At 35.9% G+C, this 24,484-nt stretch overlaps 1 protein-coding gene across 2 annotated transcripts in view; it reads right to left on the reverse strand.

Moving 5' to 3' along the window:
* Positions 1 to 3,234: 3,234 nt before the first annotated feature.
* Positions 3,235 to 24,484, reverse strand: part of LOC137251092 (uncharacterized) — a 320,986-nt gene continuing 299,736 nt past the window's right edge. For both annotated transcript variants that reach the window (XM_067785075.1, XM_067785074.1), the window contains one exon: positions 3,235 to 4,430. In XM_067785075.1, the coding sequence (XP_067641176.1) occupies positions 3,583 to 4,404 (822 nt within the window). In that variant the 5' untranslated portion in view covers positions 4,405 to 4,430 and the 3' untranslated portion in view covers positions 3,235 to 3,582. The remainder of the gene's footprint in view (positions 4,431 to 24,484) is intronic.

The raw sequence follows: 24,484 nt of genomic DNA on the forward strand, positions 1-24,484 counted from the left end.
AAGGAAATTTAAATTGAAAAGTATTGCCCTTGAACTATATGCAAATGGTATCTTAGTTGTTGTTGTTGTAGCATTGCTTCGCCCGATCATTGCATAGCATTGGTGCGACCGATCACAAATTGTCATCAATGTCCTCTAACGGGAGTCCAAGGAAACTAGCTGTTTCAACAGGGGTGGACCATAGTGAGAGGGGTGTTAGAGACTTTGGCTCCACATTACAATTGATGAGATGGTTTGTGTCATGTGGAGACACATTGCATGTCGGGATTGATTCTGGATAGGTAAGAGTTTAACTCGTTACAGTATCCAAATCAAAGTTGAGCTAAAGTGACGCGCTTCTCTAGGGAGAGGGTTCTGGGTATTTTTCTTTAAGTGCTGGATTCGCCAGGCAATTCCAGGCATAGAGGTCCGACGCCTGTTTGTGGATATCACTGAGGACCTGCTTGTGCTTTTTTGACTTTTATGGCTGTGTTCTCAGGTGCCGTCTTATTGATGGTATAGTGACAAAACAAAGTTTGAAAATTAGATGCAACCTTTCTAAACAAATATTAAAAAGTATCGACATACATAGATATATATATATATATATGTATATCATGCGTATTACAATTAGTTTTAAATTAATATTCGGGGTAGCTTTTTTTTCAATTTTCTTTAATGTATCCTGCTAAGAAATTAAATACAATTTTTTCATGCTTTTAACAAAAAAATGAAGTTGTGTTTATGATAGTGAAAAAAATTTATTGGTTTAATGCATTTGTAAAATTTGGCACTGTCAAATAGAATTGAACTGATGATGTTTAAATAAACTAAACCTTATTCCTAATTAACTTAAAAGTAATACAATTAAGACAATTAAGATCGAATTGTTGGAGGAAGAAAAAATGGATAAATGATGTATATTGGAACGAATTTACGTCGTGACTTGCCAAATTTGATTTCAAGACAAACCGTTCTTCGATAACGAAAATCGAACACTGATGATGGCACAGCGCCGTAACCGATTTGTCTCGAAACCAAATTTGACAAGGGATCACGTAAATTCGTTCCAATATACATCATTCATCCACCCTGTCGGAAAATCAACAAAACAAAATGAGTGAAAAAATGGATACATTTATGAAATTATATTGTAGATATGTACATATGTATATCTTTTATAGCAATTTTATTAACAAAACAAAAATGATGGGAAAGATTTTTATAATGTGAAAAATAAGTCAGATTTATATATTTTTTTAACCTTACATATACATAATATGAAGAAAATAATTACATTAACTTTGAATAGACCTAAAATTAAATTTTCTTTCATATGAAATTTTTATGATATTCGTAAGCCAACTTTAGTTCCTACACCGGTCTGAGCATCATACAAGCCCATGCTTAAAAAAGTGCGGCAAGCCACTGTCATCATACAAATTAGTTATCTTAAAAGGTTTTATTAGCTTCCAAGAGGAGATATGACAAAACTACCTTAAACATTTTATTTTTTTTTTCACGCTTTTTGTTACGTTTACGATGTATAAATGCACAGGGAAGGCAAATTTTGATTCATATGTATTAGACTGGTTCGATTTATGAACAGATATCGCGCCATCGATTTTTTGATAGGATTTGGGCTCAGAAAAAAAAGTTCCACTACGCATACCCAAAAAAATAATTTTCGAGCCTGCGAAATTTCATTTTTTTGACTTTTTTTCGACTTTGATTTTTAAGGGTTTTTTCATGACCTACTAAACAAATTTTCATTTGATTGTAAAATTTTCATGTCCGACCCACAAATTTCTGCTAAAAAGGATGGAGATAACAGTTTTTTGAAAAAAAAAAAAAAAAAATAAAATAAAATAAAAAAAAAAAAAAAAATTATATACTGTTATCGACAACGTTTTTAGCGGACATTTTTGGGTCGGGCAGGGTATACATATGAACATTTTTTAGTAGGTCATGAAAAAAACCTTAAAAATCAAAAAAAAAAAATTAAATTTCGCAGGGTTGAAAATTATTTTTTTGGGTGTGCGTAGTGGAACTTTTTTTCCTGAGCCCAAATCCTATAGAAAAATCGATGGCGCGATATCGGTTAACTTTCGTCCATACAAATCGACCCACCCTAATATGTATAATTTCCTTTCCATAACACTGTCCGCCAAGAAAATTTAAAAAAAGTAAATTTTGTCACGAAAACTTACGTTCATTAAAAATCTTCATATTCCCTCTGAAAGTGCAATCATTTGCCTCACAAACGCTTTATAATTTTTCCCAATATTTACTTGATATAAACGTTTTTTTACCATACGCCCTTGAACGCTGCGCATAAAATCAATATGCACAAGTATTTCAGACAGTTTTTCTAATAATGGGGTTAAAGTTGTTTAGCAGATGGACTAGTCGGAAAAAGGAAGTATCTTTTAATAAAATTCTATTTCGAGCATGCATGGTTTGCTGAACTCGTCTACATGCAGTTATTAAGTAATTAGTGTGCCTAAAATTAGACTTCAAATTTTGAAAAAAAAAAAAATGTTTGTATGTTTACTGGTGTGTTCAATTTTACTTAAGATTTTTTAAGAATTAATGAGCTTAACACCGATAAATGATAATACTTATTCAATTATTATTTTGGTTTTATTGGGAAAAACTGAAAAGAAGGAAACATTTACTGGCATATCGCGATGGTACCATTTCGAAAACCGCCACGTCATCATCGTCAGGTAATTTCGTAATGTTTATTTATTTCAGCAGGTTTTACCGGGAATCAGCAGTTTGTCCGCGGTTCGATGTTAAATGTTTCCTTCTTTTCAGTTCTTCCCAAAAAAACCAAAATAATAATTGAATAACAATTATCATTTATTGGTGTTAAGCTCATTAATTCTTAAAAAATCTTATGAAAAAAAGAAATAAATAAAATTGTAGCTCTTTAAGACCTAAATATCTTGAAAAAAAATGAATCAGCTTAAAAAACCCAACACTTAATTCAGATTTAGCGTATCAATAGACGTTAGAAAAATATTGGATCATCTTTGGGTCTAAAAAACTTCTCAGCCTGTGTAATTTGTTTGTAATGGTGCCCATACCAGCATACATGTTTTTAAGCATAAGCGAAAAGATTTTGCATTTACGAGCAGTGAAATTTTGAAAATGATAACAATTAAAAATTTAATTTTTTAATAATAGCTTTAAGATTTAAAATAACTCCAGCATATGTCTGCTAAAATTCTAAACAATTTTCGAGTAAACTAACCGTACTTGAACTTCCCCATTTACTATTTTCTAGATTTTATTTTCGCTATTTTTCCTTTCTATACACCGAAAAAATAATTATCTAATTTCTCGCATTGTAAATATTTTTCTCAAGTAAGCTAATGAAATTTTTCAAAAACTAAGAATTTTTGTCCTAAAAACTAGGAAACTTTATACATTACTTAAAAAAAAAATAAAGTTCTATAAAAAAAATATTTATGGTTGTGCAGAATATTTCTTTGTGTGTAGTTGCCACTTCTCTCCACATTTTTACTTAGCTTAAAAATATTTTTCATACACTACTACAAACAATTTGCTTAACCATTTCTTACAACTAAAAATAGCTTAACTCAAAGCCAACAATGGCTCATAATCCATATCTTTCGCACTCGTCTTCTTCTTATATTTCTTTTGTAATTTTGTTTTGGCCAATTTTGATTTGGATTTGCTCGCTCGCAGCTTCTTTGCCTCCTTCTCTTCCTGCTCCTTCTCACGATCAAGCAATTCCAACTGTTCAAAGATGTTCTTCGGACGGGGATGTGTACTCGAATTTGTGGAATTTTTCGCTGCATATACAACAACAAATTGTGAGAAAGCCGAATCTGCGGGCGTATTTATATCAGCAAAATCACGGAAATCAGCAAATTGCTCTTCCGGATAAGTATACTTTGCTACGAATTCTTCATTCGATGGACGCCCATGGCCATTTGCATCACCATAATATTGATTGAAATCACTATTTTCATCAGTGTGATAAGGCATTTCCTCTTCGGGATAGAAAGTGCCACCACGTAGTACACCAAAATCACCAGAACCTAAAATTGCAGGATCAAAGCTACGTTGTGTTGGTCCCAATGGTACTTGATCAGGATGTGGTGCTGCATATTTGGGTATGGCAGGACCATCGGGTATAGGGAAGTAGGGGCGCGAATGTCCTAATGGTGGCGCCTCGCGGAAGAATGGTGGATAATAATTTTGTGCCGCCTGTGTATGTGAGTCAATGGGTGTGGGATGCGGTATGGATGGCTGATGTACATCGGAACGTGCTATGACATGTTGTTCATTAGGTGTTATTGGACGAAAGTGGTATGTGGGTGGCACATGGAATTGTTGTTCTTGTGAGCGTAGCACGGTGACTGGTGTAAAATCATTTGGTTCCATTAACATGTCAGCATCCTCTTCGGGGAACTCGACTGCGGATGATAGAGAAAAGAAAAAGTTAATTGATTAGTAAATAATTTAAACAATTTTCATTTATATGAATACTAAAACACAACATCATTATCATTTTATAGACATAATTTCATATATATATAAAAAATCTTTAAATGCAAAAATGAATTAGGTAATTTATAAGGTTGCATATTCGTTGTATAAGCTACATTCAAATCAAATTGTATATTTGAAGCTATGTGAACAACTTAAAACTTAAGACTTAAATTAATATACGACACTCCCTTAATTTGACATCTTTATCCAAACATAGTATGTATAACCTATTTAGGTGAGTGAGAGAGATATAAAGATAGACCAGCAAAGCTAGGATGACAAAAAGTGACAGAAAATTGGAGAGGAGATAATACTTGCGGAGAAAAAGAGAGATATAGAGGGATATAGAAAAGAGTGGAGTGAACAATACAATTTTTTTTGAAATTCTTCTAAAAATATGCAGGTAAACTTAAGTTCGGTTAGGACGACGTCTGTGAGGGTTGCTCCTAAGTTTATAAAATATTCAGATCCAGTCAATCTGCAAAACTTTCCATGTTACCTTTTGTTCGAAACCGTGATGAGCGAAAAACGTTGATATTTTACTTTTATCCAAAAATATTGGGAAACCATTTCTAATATCTTCCAAGCGAAGAAGAGCAGCTAGACCGATACAGGACAGTAAAGTCAAAGAGACTTATAAGCTTGCTGCCTCCACAGAAAAGCAATAGGATAAAGTTTTCTGATAAGATGGCCATACAACATTTCAAAATGGATTTATGCGAAGCGGACCACTCCGCGCGAACACAACTGAGTAATCTTCAAATACCTAATAGTTCAACGAAGTTGCTGGCGACCTACCCTGATGACTGCAAGTTTTTAAGGTCCGCATGGCTTTATTTGGATAGAAATGAAACGAGCTTCCTTCTTAAACTAAGCATGCCTGTAGTAAGAATACTTCGGGCATCATCAAAGGTCACTATTACAAAGTACTTTTTGTTGAAACTGTTAGGTTCAAGGGGAAGGGAAGCGGAGTTGTTGTTGTAGCGATAAGAAACCTCCCCAAAACCTTTGGAGAGTGTGTTATCGATGTTGATGGTCCTTTGAAGGATCCAGATCCGGCACGTTCCGGTAACACGCACCATAAAGGTACTAGCCTGACCATTTCGGGAACGATTTATTATGACCACATGAAAGTTTCTAGGCTGGGTTGGAGAAGCTATAAATTGCGCTGGCGACCCCTTGAAAAGGTTACGCTACACAACCCCTCGATTCAGTTTGATATTTTAATCGGCTCTTACGACAGGCATACCTTACTTACTTATTTAATTTTCGTTTAACCGTTCCAACGGTTAAGGCCGCCCAAGAAATCCTTTTCCATCTGGTCCTTCAAGCGGAGTGGGGACCGCCCTCTTCCTCTGCTTCAATATGCGGGTCCGACAGCATTTATTGGCAAGAGTTATTCTTCGCAGGATAGCATAGCTGATGTTGTTGTTTGTGTTAATGATGGTTGCCAAATAAATGGATTTTTTAACAATTTTGAAATTATGGTTGCCGAAACTGGCGTGGCAGCCAATATGCAAATGTGCTGACTTTTTTCCTTGATGACAGCAGTTACTTCGTTTTGCTCTCATTCGCGATCAAACTAATTTTCACCCCAAGTTTGGAATAAGCAGAACTTTCAGCGCGGTTGCTCAGACCGATGATATCAAAGCCCGCTTTTATAGAATATTGTTCCAGCGCGTTTAAGTTCTGCAGCTAATAGAATACAGTACCGCTCTTACATTAAGCTACTGCGTAGTGACTACACAAACGCTTACACTCTGTACTCCCCCATAGTGCATACCACTTCCAAAGACAACGCTTACGCCTTCACTTTGCTTACGTTTACATGCTGAATGCCCTCGTACCGTAGCAAAGATGTTTCAACATCAAAAAGAACTGAGAAATGCTGGGCTATAGTTTTGCCCAACATCAATTATGCCCTGTTGCAAAATTTTTGTTGTGCAGTGTTATCGAATAATGTCGTAGGTGATTGAAAAGGCATGTCTGATCCTAACACTAGAAAAAGTGCTTCCTGATAAAGCTAGCTAATTTACAAGGCAAGTACGTGAGAAAGTGTAGAGCACAATTTATTGTTTAAGCAAAATTTCAGACATAAATAGATTGAATTGACTCTTGTGTGTGGTAGCAATTGTTGCGGTAGCGTTGACAGTTTACGTGAACTTCAAGCATTAAAGTTCACTGCAGCTCAAGCACTCGATAGTTAGGATGCGCCGAGGAAAAACCAGTTAAAAAGTCATTGCTTGTTTTTATACCCTTCATGAACATGAAATGGTATATTAACTTTGGTCCGATGTTTGTAACGTTGAGAAATATAGAAGATAGACTCACCATTAAGTATACCGAATTGATCAGGGCGACCAACTGAGTTGATATAGCCATGTCCGTCTGTCCGTCCGTCTGTCTGTTTGAACGCAAACTAGTCCCTCAAATTTTGAGATATCTCAATGAAATTTGGCACATGGATGTATTTTTGTATTATATTAGACATTTTTCGGATCCGCTAGGATCGGACCACTATAACATATATCTCCCATACAACCGATCGTTCAGATAAGACGATTTTGGTCATTCCTGCCGCAATTTAGGAAGTATAAACGTGAAACTCGGTGATATATATTGTTACGAATATTAGCAACACTAAGGGTTATTGCCATCTCTAAGCGATGCAAAGAGTGACTTGTATGCACATCCATAAATCAATTATTATGTATCTACATAAACGAATCAATCATTATGTCTACACATATGCACGTACACGCAGCGGAGAAGAGATGCACAAACACATGCAGATATCTTATCTGAGATGCTCCCGAAAGTATGCAATTGTAATTGTGGAAGTGTCGCTCACAAATACGCGCGCATATGAGAAGCTATACACGTGCATCTGTAGTTATAATATCATATACATATTTTAATATATTATAGAAGATTTTCTGAAAAAATCACTTTGATCGGATCTATATATAGTATATATCCCATACAACCGATCGTTCAGATAGAAAGATTTTTGGCCATTTGTCCCTTAATTTCCAATATAAAAACGTTGAACTTGGTAATATTTATTCTAATATATCATAGAAGATTTCCTGAAAAAAATTACTTTGATCGGAGCTATATGTATATAGTATATACCTATCCCATACAACCGATCGTTCAGATAGAAAGGTTTTTGGCCATTTCTCCCTTAGTTTCCAATATAAAAACGTGAAATTTGGTGATATATATTCTAATATATCATAGAAGATTTCCTGTAAAAATCATTTCGATCGGAGATATATATAATATATATCCCACATAACCGATCGTTCAGATAAGCGGGTTTTTTGCCATTTTTTATTTTATATTTATCTTAAAAATCGTTTAGGTATGTACATCTGTTCACTATATATTTCTTATCTTATACATCGGATTATTTGGAGATTACGAACGGGATAAGATTATTGTTCAGCCCCATTCATGAAAGGTATGAAGTCTTCGGCACAGCCGAAGACAGTCCCGTCCTTACTTGTTTTTTTTTTTTATTTTAGTTACACGAGTACTTATGTAAGTTGTAAGTGCACATATGTAATTATATACTGCCAGACGTTTTAAAGCCCGGTTTTTCAGTACAACTTAAACTCAGTTTGTCAGTTAAACTACGCTTAAACTTATTCTGCAGTTTTTCAGTCTACTTTAACTGACGTTTAAGCTGAGCTTAAGCGGCCGATATGGCAGGGTTAAACTCTAGTTAACCTATCAGTTATTTGCGTTCGTTCGAAATGGCGTCGAATTGCTCAACTCGAGAATCATAGCGTACTCAGCAAAAGACAGACTTAAAAGCGAGAAATTATATTATTTAAGGTGAAACAATTTAATTCCCAACTTGTGGTTCCCTAATTTATAACAATTTACTACAATATTTTCACGAAAATAAAATAAAATATCATCGTCCACTAACCAGAAGCATGAATGTGAAATTTTTCCTATTTTGTATTATAGGCCTCGTTATATTACCATTTAGATTCTCTAGGTTCTACTTAAATCTAGAGCTTCCTACGCACATGAAACCCCCAATAATTTGCAATGCCATTTTCACGAATGTACAATTCAATCACACAAAGTTGAGCCAGAAAAATGGATGTAGCACATTCATGTTTCTGGCTGGCAACAAGGTAATGAATTTCCTGTTTTGTATGACACATTCGTTGATATGGCTCAATTTTTGAAAAAAAAGTAAGCACAGCACAAATTCGTATGTTCGAATGTTCCGGTATACGTGCCTGAAGGTTGGGCACAAATTATAAGAGGAACTCGTAACTCCCCAAAACTTTTCGAGGTTCACATACAATTGTATGTCGATGAAGAATTTTAATAGCTGATTATCCGAGAAAAGATCGTTGTTTAATTGAAGGTAAACCGGCTTATTCGAAGCCGTCGCCTCTTGCCTCAAAACAAAAAGACAAAATGTATACCAAGAATATCGTTGTCATTATAAAAATCCAGAGGGCAACGCTTTACCCGAACCCAACATTTCAGAAGATTCTGATTCTGATGAAAATAAGAACTAGTTCTAAGTTTGCAATAATTGAAATTGAATTGAAAGGCCCATAGTCATGGTCAAAATAAAATAGGTTTTATATTTAGTTGCTGATTTTTTGACAGATAGCTCATAGAAAATTATGTCAAAAAGATGTAAATCAATTTAAAACCTATTTTATTTTGACTATGACTATGCGCCAATGTGTTTATTTTAATTTTATTTTTTTCATTTGCATACCTAATTTCGATAAGTCACAGCCGCGGATGTTTTCCCAAGTTGGTTGGTTGGTTGCTGTGCTGCCCGGCTATGTAGCCGGGCCCAAGTGGCGCTCTAGGTGCCATTTTGATGCACTTTATCCTGGAACCAATTATATTTTTAGGCTGATGTAGCATGCATATTGTTTTACTCAAACCACTTGGATAAAACAATATACCTACTGATGTCCTTGATGCGGCAGTTTGACACAGCCCTTAAGTCCGGCAACACATTATTGCCTAGAGTTCGGGACCGAAATTTCGCGAGGGCTGGGCACTCGCAGAGGAAGAGAGTAACCGTTTCCTCGGCACCCTCCCAAGTACTGTGATGCTCCGAATCCAAATCCGCCAACAGAATTGGCCTAGCAGGACTTGGCTTGGCTATAACATTATTTAAAAATCAATCTGCAGTGATTTTTTTACATGTTTTGAGGTTAAGGCCATACCATGACCACCTGGGCCAATTCTTATAGTGTATTTGGATTCAGCTGATCTAAATGTATAGAAAACATGATTGGCATTACCTGATCCGACTACTTTTAATTTTTTTGTATAGCTGTGTTAACAAAACATTAGATCAGTTTTTAAACTTTTTGTTGTGCCAGAAAAATGAATGTGCTAAATCTCGGAAAATAGAAGGGATGCGAACAGGGCATTTATCTGTTGAAATAGCACAGTGTGAATATAATATATGTGACCCGGTCTATGAAAAGGTGGCTTATGTCTCAAAAAACAAATTGCGAGAAACAGATGTTAAAGATAAACAATGTATTTCTTCAGTTTCTTAGTAGCAGTTATTTTTTTTTTTTTTTTGAGTCATAAGCCACCTTTTCATAGACTGGGTCACATATAGATACCTTTTTACATTAGAAACTAATTCTCCTAATTTTGAGGGAGCAATAAACTTTGAAACTCGATTTCTCAACATTTTCATTTTGGCACATTCATGCTTCTGGCAAGCGGGCAACGATATATATGGTCAATATTTTAGTCTTTAATGTTACAGAAATACGTATATTTCTGTTCATATTTCCGAAGTATTGAACAAAAGCTGAATATTTTTTACTTATTCTGATGACTAACCCCAAGGGCTATATTTTATACCTATACATTTTTCTTCAATTCTTTGTTGTTTTCAAGATACAGCCAGTTTTAAGCGGTCTTTAATGTTACCGTATTTGGAAGTGCGTTACGTAGTAACGTCACACTTACAGAAAATTCAGCTCAACCTGCCAACTAAAAAACTTAAACAAAGCATTTTCTTCAAGACCAAGGTTGAAAGAAACGGCAACTATTTTAACTTTTGAAAAAAAAAATGTCCGGCAAGTCTACGATTCAAAGTATACAGGTCTTTAACGCTACACAGAAAAGGTCTTTAACGTTACCATTCGATTTCCTTGGAGAATATAGTGAATAAAAAGATATAAAACAAAGTAAAATAATAGTAAGCTTGAAAATTAAATATTTATGTAAATTCAATTCAAGGTACATATCGCACACCTCGGTCTAAAAGGTGCTATGTAAAAAACCTTAAATATTGAAGTTATGCATACCACTGGGTTACACGACTTAATACCTATCGACCTGTATAGTCGATCCAGTAATACCTCCACTATCCACGGAAAAAAGGCTACATGAAAAATAAAAATTACTTTGACATATATACATACATAGCGAAAACAGTCGGATTTTCGAGCATCGTGATTTTTTGAACTGATCGCTGTTTAGATCTAGTTGAGCCATGTTTTATGTTACCGAAAAAAATCATGAAACAAACTAATTATATCCTTCACTAGACGTATCAAAGGTAACTATTTTTCCATCGACTACTTGAATTTGATGCGATGAAGCGATGTTTCGGACATTTTTCGCATTTGCAAATACATGTAAAGTATCAAGAGCATCGTTAGTTTCATCAATTTCACTTTGTGTCATTTCTTCGATTATTATTTGTGATTTGGTACTATTAAAAGCTCTCACAAAGTCAACTGCACAGTTTACTAATTCATCTCGAGCCCTAATATGTTTTCGCACAATCATTTTTGCAGTTGCACCAATGCCATCCACACATCCTTTACCGTGCGAGGTAGCAAAATAATTCCAGTATATTTTTAGACCGAATTTCTCCTCCAATTTTGGAATCATTAAATTTATTTTTAAATTGGGAAGACGGTCCATCACTCCAAATTTTCAACACCTTTAACGACTGTGGTAATCCTGTCAGCAGTTTGAACATGTATGGAACGATTGTTTCCTTAGTGTGGACGAGACTGTCAGATACGAATACCTTCGACTTAAATGATTCGTTGTAATGAAATGCAGTAGTAAATAACGATAATTGACGCTGATTCCAATGAGCGGACTGGACTTCTCCTTGAGCTTGACATACAAAATTTTCAGCGAAATCTACCTGCAACATACCTTCATCACCAAACTCATAGCTTGATGCCCTGGTTCGATCAAACATATTGAATGCGTCTGATTGTGCAGTTTTATGAAGCTGTGTTGTAAGAATTGTTGGGATATCGTCGTAATATGGGCAATCAGATCTGATAACTGGCCAGCCTCTTCACATTTTTCAACACGTTTTCTGTCTGAATCTTTTTTCCAAATTACCCAACTAGCTTCGGTATCAAGCGCGATATTCCCAACTTCCCGATGCAGATTCTCGTTTGTTACACCCGTGCATTTGTCGCATTGTTCAAACCAACAGTTTTTGGTAGCATCGTTGCACAAAAATCTCTGCACAAAACCGTCACTATAAAGTGGAATATTTGGAACTATCTTATGCAACGCAACAACGACTTCGATGAAATTCGAGTGATATGAACACACGCACATGTCGTGTGGTAAATCGTGTATCAATTTAATATTTTTTGGGCGATGTCCACAAAAAAAAGTCAGGCTGCACCATTCTAAATGTAGAAAAAATTAACATATTAAATTAAGCATATGGGATGCGGGAGAGAGTCACGTAGAAACAAATTGAGAGACTCACTTTTTTTCATTTTTTTGCTGTTCAACAAATATCGCATATGCTTCTTTCATAGTGAGTTCCATATGTTTTGTTGGAAGTATTATCATCTTTCCAGTTTTTGGACATGGGTAGTGTTTGACATCCTTTGCTTTAGGTGATGTACGTGAAATATCATCACGATTGAAATATGCATGAATGTCATCTACTAATTCATAATTTTGAACGTATTCTCTTTTATTTCGAGGCAGTTGTATGACATTTATTAAATCTCTACGAGTTTTTTCATCAAAATCATGAATCACTTTTACCAATACAACTTTTTGTTTTCTTGGTGAAATAGGAACAGCTTTCGTTACCTTTAAAGCAGCCTTACCGAGAGTGCTTAAATTTTTATAGCTGTTGTTTATAGCTTCAGTTGGATTATTCTCTTGTTTTCCAGTTTTCTTTTTTCTGTCTCTTCATTTTTTAACTCGTTCACGTGTTGCTTTACGACGCTCTGCAATGACACGATTACGGCGTGTGGTTGACAACAACATTTCTGTAGCTTTCGATCCCTCTCTTCGTTTTTTCATTAATGCAGCCATTTTTTTCTTGCATTCGCCATACTTGTTAATTTTTTTCAAATTAGCAATGTAATTCTTATTGATTTGTGCCCGGCTTTGCGGTTTCTAAAACGAATTTTAAATGTTGGAGAAATCGGTCTTTAATGTTACATAAATTAAATTCCGAAAGGCGGTCAAACGATAAGGATTTTAATATAAATCACTATGTCTCTCTAAACTAGACTAAAGCCTATAGGAAAAAATACATTTTTGGCTGTTTTCCCGTTTTTAAATTTTTCACAATAAAACATTTTCGGTAATTTGGTCTTTAACGTTACACAGTTATAGAAGTAAAATTTAAAAACGATCAAACTCACAAAAAACGCGTCGAATCACATTGAGTTCTATTATACTTAATTTTTTAAGGCCTTTTCAATATAAAATACGAGCTCAGAGCATCGAACAATTAGTAAGACATTAATATATTTACCTTCTTGTTTGGATCGACGTTTTTTTCCATATTGATAGCTCGCGAGACACAACTGAAATGAACGTGTCTCGTGAAACCCGCATACATCGGATGTCTATAAGCTTTTGTTTTTAGATACTACACAGTGTATGTAATGCAAATATATTGGAAATGGGGCGTGATTCAAAGAAACATTTTTTATCCCGCGTTCCATGTTCCCGCGTTTTTGACCATATAATTTATTTTTTATTATTTACGATTCATTACTGCTATCAACCAAGTGTTTGTTTCTCACAATAAATGGCTGTTGGCCTAGGTGGTATCACTTTGGAGGTTTTTTCTTCACCTCAACTCGATATCCAATATAGGATATCAACGGGAAAAACGTGTTGAATATTCATTTGAGAATTGTAGATTTCTCAAAATCTCTCAAAGGTTGGATAATAGTTTGGTAATGAAAATAACGTTGGAGATCAACCCGAGAACATATAGTTTTACGAAATTTCTCAAAGGTTGGATAGTGATTGGAGAATGAAGTTGGATATCAACTCGAGAACTATCTGGTTTAAGAATAATTAAATAATAATGTTGGATATCTCCTCCTAGAGAATTTGTTTTCCATGTTTGTTGGGTAAACAAAATCCAGCTGTTGCCGTATCTACAAATTATCTAGATAATAAAAAACCAATTTTACCGCACAAAAAAGCCCACACACATGGCCTTAAACTGTGACTGAAGAACTGCTCAGTAGTTTAACTGGAGTTTAAATTTTATTAGAGTTTAAGCAAACTTAGTTTAAGCTTAGCTACTTACAGTTTTAGCTTAGCTACAACTACTGAAAACCGGGCCTAAAGCAAAAAAATTATGCTTCGGCAATGAGCCAATATGTTAAATGAAGCACCAAACATTACCACATAGAGTGCAACATTAAATTAAAAAAGAAGAAGAAGAAGCAAAAACTTTCACCAATCAAAAAGCAATGTATTAAGGAAAGCGTAGCTTATGTTGATAGCTTATTAAAAGCGAAGCTCAATGCAAATGTTGTTGCATCATATATTTAATTTATAACAATGATTTCATAAAAGACCAAAATAAAATCATTATGAAATCTTGCCTGATTGCCACTTGAAAGGCTAATAAATTTGCGAGACAAAAACTGTCAATAACATCTGCTTTTTGTAATCATTACTTCATTGTTGTTATTGTAATTGTAATATATATGCAATGAACCGCAATAAAGTTCAGTAACAGCCAGGAATTCGAATAAAAACAAATAAATCTGAACAAGTTAAGTGCAGACTGGGGACAACTGACATACCAAATGACCGAACTTAGTGAGCAGTGAAAGCGTCGTTTGCAAGCTTAGAGATTGCGCTTGCAACAACCATCAACCCACAAATCTTTTGGTTGTACGATGTCTTTGTCGGAGCTAAAAATTAGTCATCTGAATTCATTGCGAATTGCGTTTGGCGCACACAAAACTGGATTTCTTATTTAACAAGTTATGGCGAAAAATGTTTATTTGCTTTCTTTATTTTCATTTACTTGCATCATATGAACTATGGCGATAGTTTTGGGAGCAGAGATGTTGGTTGACTTTTAATGTAAGCGCACCAGTGCTTGTGCACACAGTAGTTCGTGCTTCTTGTATAAGCTTGAGTTTACTTTTTATTTAATCTTTTTTTTTTTTGCTGTCGGCACAGTACAAGATCGTGGTCAAGTGGCATGTTTAATTTGGATCGAAGTACATGCACGCCCCACGTAAGCATTGCCCATGCACCTGTTTTAAAGTACTGCTAATGATAATATATGTAGATATGTACATTAGGATGGGCTAAACAAAAGTATGTATTTTTATACTCAGTTGAGCAGAGCTCACAGAGTATATTAAGTTTGATTGGATAACGGTTGGTTGTGCATATATAAAGGAATCGAGATAGATATAGACTTCCATATATCAAAATAATCAGGATCGAAAAAAAATTTGATTGAGCCATGTCCGTCCGTACGTCCGTCCGTCCGTCCGTTAACACGATAACTTGAGTAAATTTTGAGGTATCTTGATGAAATTTGGTATGTAGGTTCCTGAGCACCCATCTCAGATCGCTATTTAAAATGAACGATATCGGACTATAACCACGCCCACTTTTTGGATATCGAAAATTTCGAAAAACCGAAAAATTGCGATAATTCATTACAAAAGAGAGATAAAGCGACGAAACTTGGTAGATGAGTTGAACTTATGACGCAGAATAGAAAATTAGTAAAATTTTGGACAATGGGCGTGGCACCGCCCACTTTTAAAAGAAGGTAATTTAAAACTTTTGCAAGTTGTAATTTGGCAGTCGTTGAAGATATCATGATGAAATTTGGCAGGAGCGTTACCCCTATTACTATTTGTACGCTTAATAAAAATTAGCAAAATCGGAGAAGGACCACGCCCACTTTAAAAAAAAATGTTTTTTTAAAGTAAAATTTTAACAAAAAATTTAATATCTTTACAGTATATAAGTAAATTATGTCAACATTCAACTCCAGTAATGACAAAATACAAAAATAAAAGAAAATTTCAAAATGGGCGTGGCTCCGCCCTTTTTCATTTAATTTGTCTCGGATACTTTTAACGCCATAAGTCGAACACAAATTAACCAATCCTTTTGAAATTTGGTAGGGGCATAGATTTTATGACGTTAACTCTTTTCTGTGAAAATGGGCGAAATCGGTTGATGCCACGCCCAGTTTTTATACACAGTCGTCTGTCTGTCCTTCCGCATGGCCGTTAACAAGATAACTTGAGCAAAAATCGACATATCTTTAATGAACTTAGTTCACGTGCTTACTTGAACTCACTTTATCTTGGTATGAAAAATGAACGAAATCCGACTATGACCACGCCCACTTTTTCGATATCGAAAATTACGAAAAATGAAAAAAAAAATGCCATAATTCTATACCAAATACGAAAAAAGGGATGAAACATGGTAAGGTAATTGGGTTGTTTTATTGAAGCGAAATATAACTTTAGAAAAAACTTTACAAAATGGTTGTGACACCTACCATATTTAAGTAGAAGAAAATGAAAAAGTTCTGCAGGGCGAAATAAAAAACCCTTAAAATCTTGGCAGGTATTACATATATAAATAAATTAGCGGTATCCAACAGATGATGTTCTGGGTCACCCTGGTCCACATTTTGGTCGATATCTGGAAAACGCCTTCACACATACAACTACCACCACTCCCTTTTAAAACTCTCATTAATACCTTTAATTTGATACCCATATCGTACAAACTCATTCTAGAGTCACCCCTGGTCCACCTTTATGGCGATATCTCGAAAAGGCGACCACCTATACAACAACCACCACTCCCTTTTAAAATCCTCATTAATACCTTTAATTTGATATCCATATCGTACAAACGCATTCTAGAGTCAAACCTGATCCACCTTTATGGCTATATCCCTAAATGGCGTCCACCTATAGAACTATGGCCCACTCCCTCATAAAATACTCTTTAATGCCTTTCGTTTGATACACATGTCATACAAACACATTCCAGGGTTTTCCTCGATTCATTTTCCTACATGGTTATTTTCCCTTATGTTGTCACCATAGCTCTCAACTGAGTATGTAATGTTCGGTTACACCCGAACTTAACCTTCCTTAATTGTTACTTTTGGTATAGTGAAAATATTGTTCAGGATATCCAAAAAAGCATGCTTTAGGGCCCACTCGTCTTGGCTTAAGTTTTCCATACCTGCTAAGACTGCGATTCTCTTCTAACTAGCATTCATCCATATATATTTCGCTGATCCACTGCCAATGTCAAGTTCCTCCCTTCATTACATTTGATACTATCGGCTTGAACACAATTTCGTTATGACAGTGGGCAACCCTTGGCGTGATGTCCCATCTTATGCTGATGCCTCCATTACAGCAGCAAAAGTCTACCGAGGTTGTCTAGCAAAATTTCTAATACTAAGATTTCAACACAGCTTCTAGGCCAGTGTAGTTCCTAGATATTTAACAACACCAGAAAGGGTTCGCGATACTACACCAATCGAGAGATATTATATCTCCTACTTAAAAGTCGTAGTTGTTCTCCTAGGTTGACAGCCATTCAACGCAGCTGTGCTCACCTATTTAACGTATCCCTGAATAACAGCGCATTATTCTCATCTGATCTCATTATCATCTCGATTATGGTCCCTATCTACTCCGCTGAGGCAATTCTGTTGCACAGAAGTATGTTTATAACCTGAACTAGAAAATGTGGGAGCTTTTACCCGGCTTGAAAATGAAACAGACTTTGATCATGTTCCATTAATTTAGCATGTTTAAGTTAATTCTTGTAACCGGCAGTTAACCTCCAAAGAACTTTTGAGTTTTGCAGGAGTATCGCCTTCCGACTCCATAGGCTTGTATGGCTTGAAAAAATTAATAAAAAAACTCAAGTTGGTTTTCTCGCTGAAACTCTTGCCCAACTATATATTGAGACTGAACAAAGTACAACCGGCAGCCTGTGTAGGAGTAACAGCAGCCTTTAGGTCATGTCCAACGGACATGTTAAATATTATCCTTAACCAGTTGTTACTGCAAATCCGCAGACTACTAATTACTACTATCTCTGCCATCAGACTGCTGGAGCTAGAAGCAGTATTGTCACAGGGGTATTCTTAGAAGGTTAGCCTTTGAAAATTGGACAATATCTCAATCTTGTCAATAAGGATACTCTGGAGAAAAGATTGGCCAGCTGACATGGTATGTATGGAGGGTGTCACCTGAATATATCCTTACGAGTCAAAAATGGACTGTGGTGTTGGTACCGGTGTCTTCTTGAAGCACCTTGAATTTTCACTCTCAACTGGTCTTCCTAGCTCATTTAGGTTCTTCCAAGCAGAGTTACTAGGAAAAAATAAGACCTGCTGCTTCCTGTTGGAAAGCCCTATAAAGGATCGATAGGTATGCATATTCTCAGACAGCCAAGAAGCACTCATGGCGCTTGACTCACCACTTACACCCTCTAAGGCCGTCGATAACTACAAAAAGGCGCTGCGAAATGTAACGAATTCAGCGACCATTTGTCTCTCATCGGTACCGGATCACAGGAATATAGATGGCAACGAAAAAGCGGATGATCTGGTAAGGGCAGTTGGCTCGTTAGACTTCACTGAGGCAGTCGCGGTACATCGATCGCTTATATCCATAAAAGAAAAAACTGCTTACCGCTTAAAATTGGTTATATACGGACTCATTTAGGATCACCAAAAGATTTTGGCCGGACTGTACCCATAAAAAAACTGAGGATTTAAAAAATTGTGTACGAAAGATATATTTAGGATCACAGGATATTGGTCTTTTGACCCACACGCAGAAATAATGAGAATAATATTCAGGAGCTGCATCCAAGGAGGTTATAAGGAAGCGCACCTTGATTTATCAGAACTCCTATTAAGTAATTTAAAGGCACCTGACGACCGAAGGTTATACTTTCTTACTCGAAGAACTTTGTTTGTTAGCCGCTTTATCCCGTTAGGCGGCGGAGCGAACAGACGAAGAATGATTTGATCAGAACTCATCGTGAGATTGAATATTTATAGGAAACCCAATAACTTTTTTTAATAACCATCATCTTATCCACATGGCATGTCTACTTAGCCTAACATTGACTGCGTGTAAAAAATTAAGTTTTGGTTTACAAAAAATGCTGAACTGTGCGATTGTACGACGGATTGATGTTTGCCTTTTATGGCATGAAGCGACTGCAATTGCTTTTAAGCGTTACCATAAGTGACTTAATTGTAACAATTTTAGCGGATGTTTCATTTTGGACATGGTTGTTGTTATTTTACTGTTACGCACTTAAAAAGTTGTCGGAAGATGGGTTTCAATGATAATTATTTTCATTATTACAGATTTTATTAGACAACAGCGTAACATCTGCTACAGTAAAAAATTTGGAGGTGATAATCAGCCAGCTGACATTTAACATAGAGATACATACCGTTATTTTTGAAGAGTTCTTATAAGATATATTTGTGGGGATCTTATTTATGCTTCTTGCGGTTGATTTTATTTAAAAAATACGCTTTCATTTACACACAGCTAATTTGATGACAATGAACATTAAAAAAAAAGTTATTACAAGTCCGATCAGTCTTGCAAATGTATATTAAACATCGTGAGTGCTAGCTCTTGCTGATGATGACTCAGGTGAATAAAGCCCAAAAGTTCTACCAGAAAGTTAAGCAAATGATAAAAAGTTTCAAGACCGGAAAGAATCCTGCTATAATGCCAACTTAATAACTAATGAAAAAAACGTGTTTAGTTAAATTTAGATTGAACTGGCTGGTCCACATGGTCCATATGGTCCATGGATTTCATATAGATCAATCAACCCATTGTGTGTTCAGAAATTTACTCAACTAACAAACTGAAAAACTATATCAGAAACCATGACCTACGTTATAAAATAACTTCGTAATCTTGGCAAATACCAGAAGCTTTCGAGGCCCTATGCTGTTTGTGGCTTCTATAACTGATAGCTTTGCTACTAGTAATAGCTGGAATCTTAGCGTGCTGGATCGTTTGCTCCTACAACCCGCACTTCCTACATCTCCTATCACTGACTAGACCTAATATAAAAGCATGTGATACCAGAAGGCAGTGTCTAGTCAGAATACCCATCATGAGCCTAGGAGTAGCATTTTTAGTCAACGGTTGCATGAATGCGCATGATCTTCGATATTTGTACCCCACGCTTGGCTCTATGCCTTTCCATCGTTCTGGCCACTTAGCTATTGTTTGTGACCTTGCTCTTTTCTTGGCATCTTCAGATGCCAGTAAATCCACTGGGATTTTTCGTGTTGAAACCAGGATCGCGTCCGATAAGCATTTGCTATTCTTAAAACTGCAAGTCGGTACGCTACTAATATATCTTTTTGATGGGTCCGTTTAGATCCATACCACACTGGTGCTGCGTATAGTATTATTGAGCTGGTTACTGTGGGCAATAGCTGACGTGTAACTTCGCTCGGACGACCACTGTTAGGTATTATTCGCATAAGTGATCCATTAACCACTTCCGTCTTTTGGCTAGCCAACTCCACTCCCGTATTGTTCAGCCATTCCTTTATTCTTCCAACGGCGTCATTACATAATGCTTGCAGCAGGTCCAGTTTCTTGGGCACAACTACCACTGCAATTTCATGAGCATATCCCACAATTTGCCTGTTTTCTGGTAGACCAATCTTTAGCACCACGTCATAAATTACATTCCAACGCGTTGGACGGAGAACAGATCCCTGTGGAACACTTCCAGTAATTGTGTACTCTTTTTTTGCTCCTTGATCCGTGTCAAAAAGAAGTACTCTGTCTTTAAGATAGCTACCTATTATTCTGCGTAAGTAAGCTGATGTGCCGAAGCTTCGCAACGCTGCCATTACAACAGGCCTACCGATGCGCAGGTTGAGAGTAATCGTGCTTAAGTTGTGCGAAAAAAAATTCTAACGATGTCGAAGTAAGATGGAAGTATGCGATAGAAAAGATATCTAGCAGTAGCTATATGAAATAGGTGGAGGAAGACTTGATCACCCTTTGTGTTTCTGATAAACTTCTGTCATCGTTAGAAAAAAAAAATGACTTTCGGGCTTTGCTAAGTGACACCCAAAATCAAAATTTTCAAATCGTCGGGAAGCAATACGACGCTTAGAAAAATGTACGGTGGGAATTCTTTCCTCTGATAGGAAAACTAAAACCTCGAAGACAAAGCATTCCTCAGGTCAAGTTAGAAAGAACCAGGGTAGTTGCACACACCGACAACTAAGTCATTCTTATCACAGGTTACTTATGATTTCTGGCTGAACAAAGCCACTATCCAACGTGTCTGGCAATGAGAGCAGTCAGTTCTAGTATCATTACGAAGACAATATTTGCGCATAAACTATTATAAAATGGCGACAACATGGTCACTTTTTTGTTAATATTTCGCACGGAGTCTGCTAAAATCACTATGACACAAGCTCCAAAGTCTACCACCATTCCTATCTCAGTGGGAAGTTTGTGCTGACGAAATTGAAGATTTTATAAAATGACGAAATTCTGGCAGTCGCGGGCTCTTAGACAAATAGTAAAGGGAATCTTTTAACTCAGAATTGATAAAATGCACATTCATGCTTCTGAAAAGAGGGCGATCATACTATTCAAAAACACACATATGTACATACATAAGTATCCTAAGTTTTTAAAGGTTTATATTCTAAACAAGCTCCAGAGTTAAAACTTTTTAGCAGTAGTTAGTACCAAGTTTGTTACTATTTTAGGGTCAAATAAACACAAAAATCTAAAAAAAACAAGTAAGGAAGGCTAAGTTCGGGTGTAACCGAACATTACATACTCAGTTGAGAGCTGTGGAGACAAAGTAAGGGAAAATCACCATGTTGAAAAAGAACCTAGGGTAACCCTGGAATGTGTTTTTATGACATGTGTATCAAATGGAATGTATTAAAGAGTATTTTAAGAGGAAGTGGGCCATAGTTCTATAGATGGACGCCATTTAAGGATATCGCCATAAAAGTGGACCAGGCCTGACTCTAGAATTTGTTTGTACGATATGGGTATCAAATTAAAGGTATTAATGAGGGTTTTAAAACGGAGTGGCCCTTAGTTTTATATGTGAAGGCGTTTTCGAGATATCGACCAAAATGTTGGACCAGGGTGATCCAGAACATCATCTGTCGGGTACTGCTAATTTATTTATATATGTAATACCACGAACAGTATTCCTTCCAAGATTCCAAGGGCTTTTGATTGCGCCCTGCAAAACTTTTTTATTTTCTTCTACTTAATATGGTAGGTGTCACGCCCATTTTACAAAGTTTTTTTCTAAAGTTATATTTTGCGTCAATAGACCAATCCAATTACAATGTTTCATCCCTTTTTTCGTATTTAGTATATAATTATGGCATTTTTTTCATTTTTCGTAATTTGCGATATCGAAAAAGTGGGCGTGGTCATAGTCGGATTTCGGCCATTTTTTACACCAATACAAAGTGAGTTCAGATAAGTACGTGAACTGAGTTTAGTAAAGATATATCGATTTTTGCTCAAGTTATCGTGTTAACGGCCGAGCGGAAGGACAGACGGTCGACTGTATATAAAAACTGGGCGTGGCTTCCACCGATTTCGCCCTTTTTCACAGAAAACAATTATCGTCCTAGAATCTAAGCCTCTACCAAATTTCACAAGGATTGGTAAATTTTTGTTCGACTTATGGCATTAAAAGTATTCTAGACAAATTAAATGAAAAAGGGCGGAGCCACACCCATTTTGAAATTTTCTTTTATTTTTGTATTTTGTTGCGACATATCATTACTGGAGTTGAATGTTGACATAATTTACTTATATACTGTAAAGATATTAGCTTTTCTTTAAAATTTTAATTAAAAAAAAAAAAATTTTAAAAAGTGGGCGTGGTCGTTCCCCGATTTTGCTAATTTTTATTAGGCAGACATCTAGTAATAAGAGTAACGTTCGTGCCAAACTTCATCATGATATCTTCAACGACTGCCAAATTACAGCTTGCAAAACTTCTAAATTACCTTCTTTTAAAAGTGGGCGGTGCCACGCCCATTGTCCAAAATTTTACTAGTTTTCTATTCTGCGTCACCAGTTCAACTCACCTACCAAGTTTCATCGCTTAATCCGTATTTGGTAATGAATTATCGCACTTTTTCGATTTTTCGAAATTTTCGATATCGAAAAAGTGGGCGTGGTTATTGTCCGATATCGTTCATTTTAAATAGCGATCTGAGATGAGTTCCTAGGAACCTACATACCAAATTTCATCAAGATAACTCAAAACTTACTCAAGTTATCGTGTTAACGGGCAGACGGAAGGACGGACATGGCTCAATCGAATTTTTTTTCGATACTGATGATTTTGATATATGGAAGTCTATATCTATCTCGATTCCTTTATACCTGTACAACCAACCGTTATCCAATCAAACTTAATATACTCTGTGAGCTCTGCTCAACTGAGTATAAACATAGATGCTTAACACTTTTTATACTCAGTTGAGCAGAGCTCACAGAGTATATTAAGTTTGATTGGATAACGGTTGGTTGTACATATATAAAGGAATCGAGATAGATATTGACTTCCATATATCAAAATAATCAGGATCGAAAAAAAATTTGATTGAGCCATGTCCGTCCGTCCGTCCGTCCGTTAACACGATAACTTGAGTAAATTTTGAGGTATCTTGATGAAATTTGGTATGTAGGTTCCTGAGCACCCATCTCAGATCGCTATTTAAAATGAACGATATCGGACTATAACCACGCCCACTTTTTCGATATCGAAAATTTCGAAAAACCGAAAAAGTGCGATAATTTATTACAAAAGACAGATAAAGCGACGAAACTTGGTAGATGGGTTGACGTTATGGCGCAGAATAGAAAATTAGTAAGATTTTGGACAATGGGCGTGGCACCGCCCACTATTACAAGAAGGTAATTTAAAAGTTTTGCAAGCTGTAATTTGGCAGTCGTTGAAGATATCATGATGAAATTTGGCAGGAACGTTACTACTATTACTCTATATGTGCTAAATAAAAATTAGCAAAATTGGATAAAGAACACGCCCGTTTTTTAAAAAAAATTTTTTTTAAATTCAAATTTTAACAAAAAATTTAATATCTTTACTGTATATAAGTAAATTAAGTCAAAATTCAACTCCAGTAATAATATGATGCAACAAAATACAAAAATAAAAGAAAATTTCAAAATGGGCGTGGCTCCGCCCATTTTCATTTAGTTTGTCTAGAATACTTTTATTGCCATAAGTCGAACAAAAATTGACCAATCCTTCTCAAATTTGGTAGGAGCATAGATTCTATGACGGTAACTGTTCTCTGTGAAAATGGGCGAAATCGGTGAAAGCCACGCCCAGTTTTTATACACAGTCCACCGTCTGTCCTTCCACTCGGCCGTTAACACAATAACTTGAGCAAAATCCGATATATCTTTACTAAACTTAGCCCACGTACTTACCTGAACTCACATTTTCTTGGTATAAAAAATGGGCGAAATCTGACCATAACCACGCCCACTTTATCGATATCGAAAATTACGAAAAATGAAAAAAATGCCATAATTCTATACCAAATACGAAAAAAGGGATGAAACATGGTAACTGGATTGGTTTATTG

This window comes from Eurosta solidaginis, chromosome 4 (genome assembly GCF_040869045.1).
Source record: "Eurosta solidaginis isolate ZX-2024a chromosome 4, ASM4086904v1, whole genome shotgun sequence".
NCBI classification, from domain to species: Eukaryota; Metazoa; Arthropoda; class Insecta; order Diptera; family Tephritidae; genus Eurosta; species Eurosta solidaginis.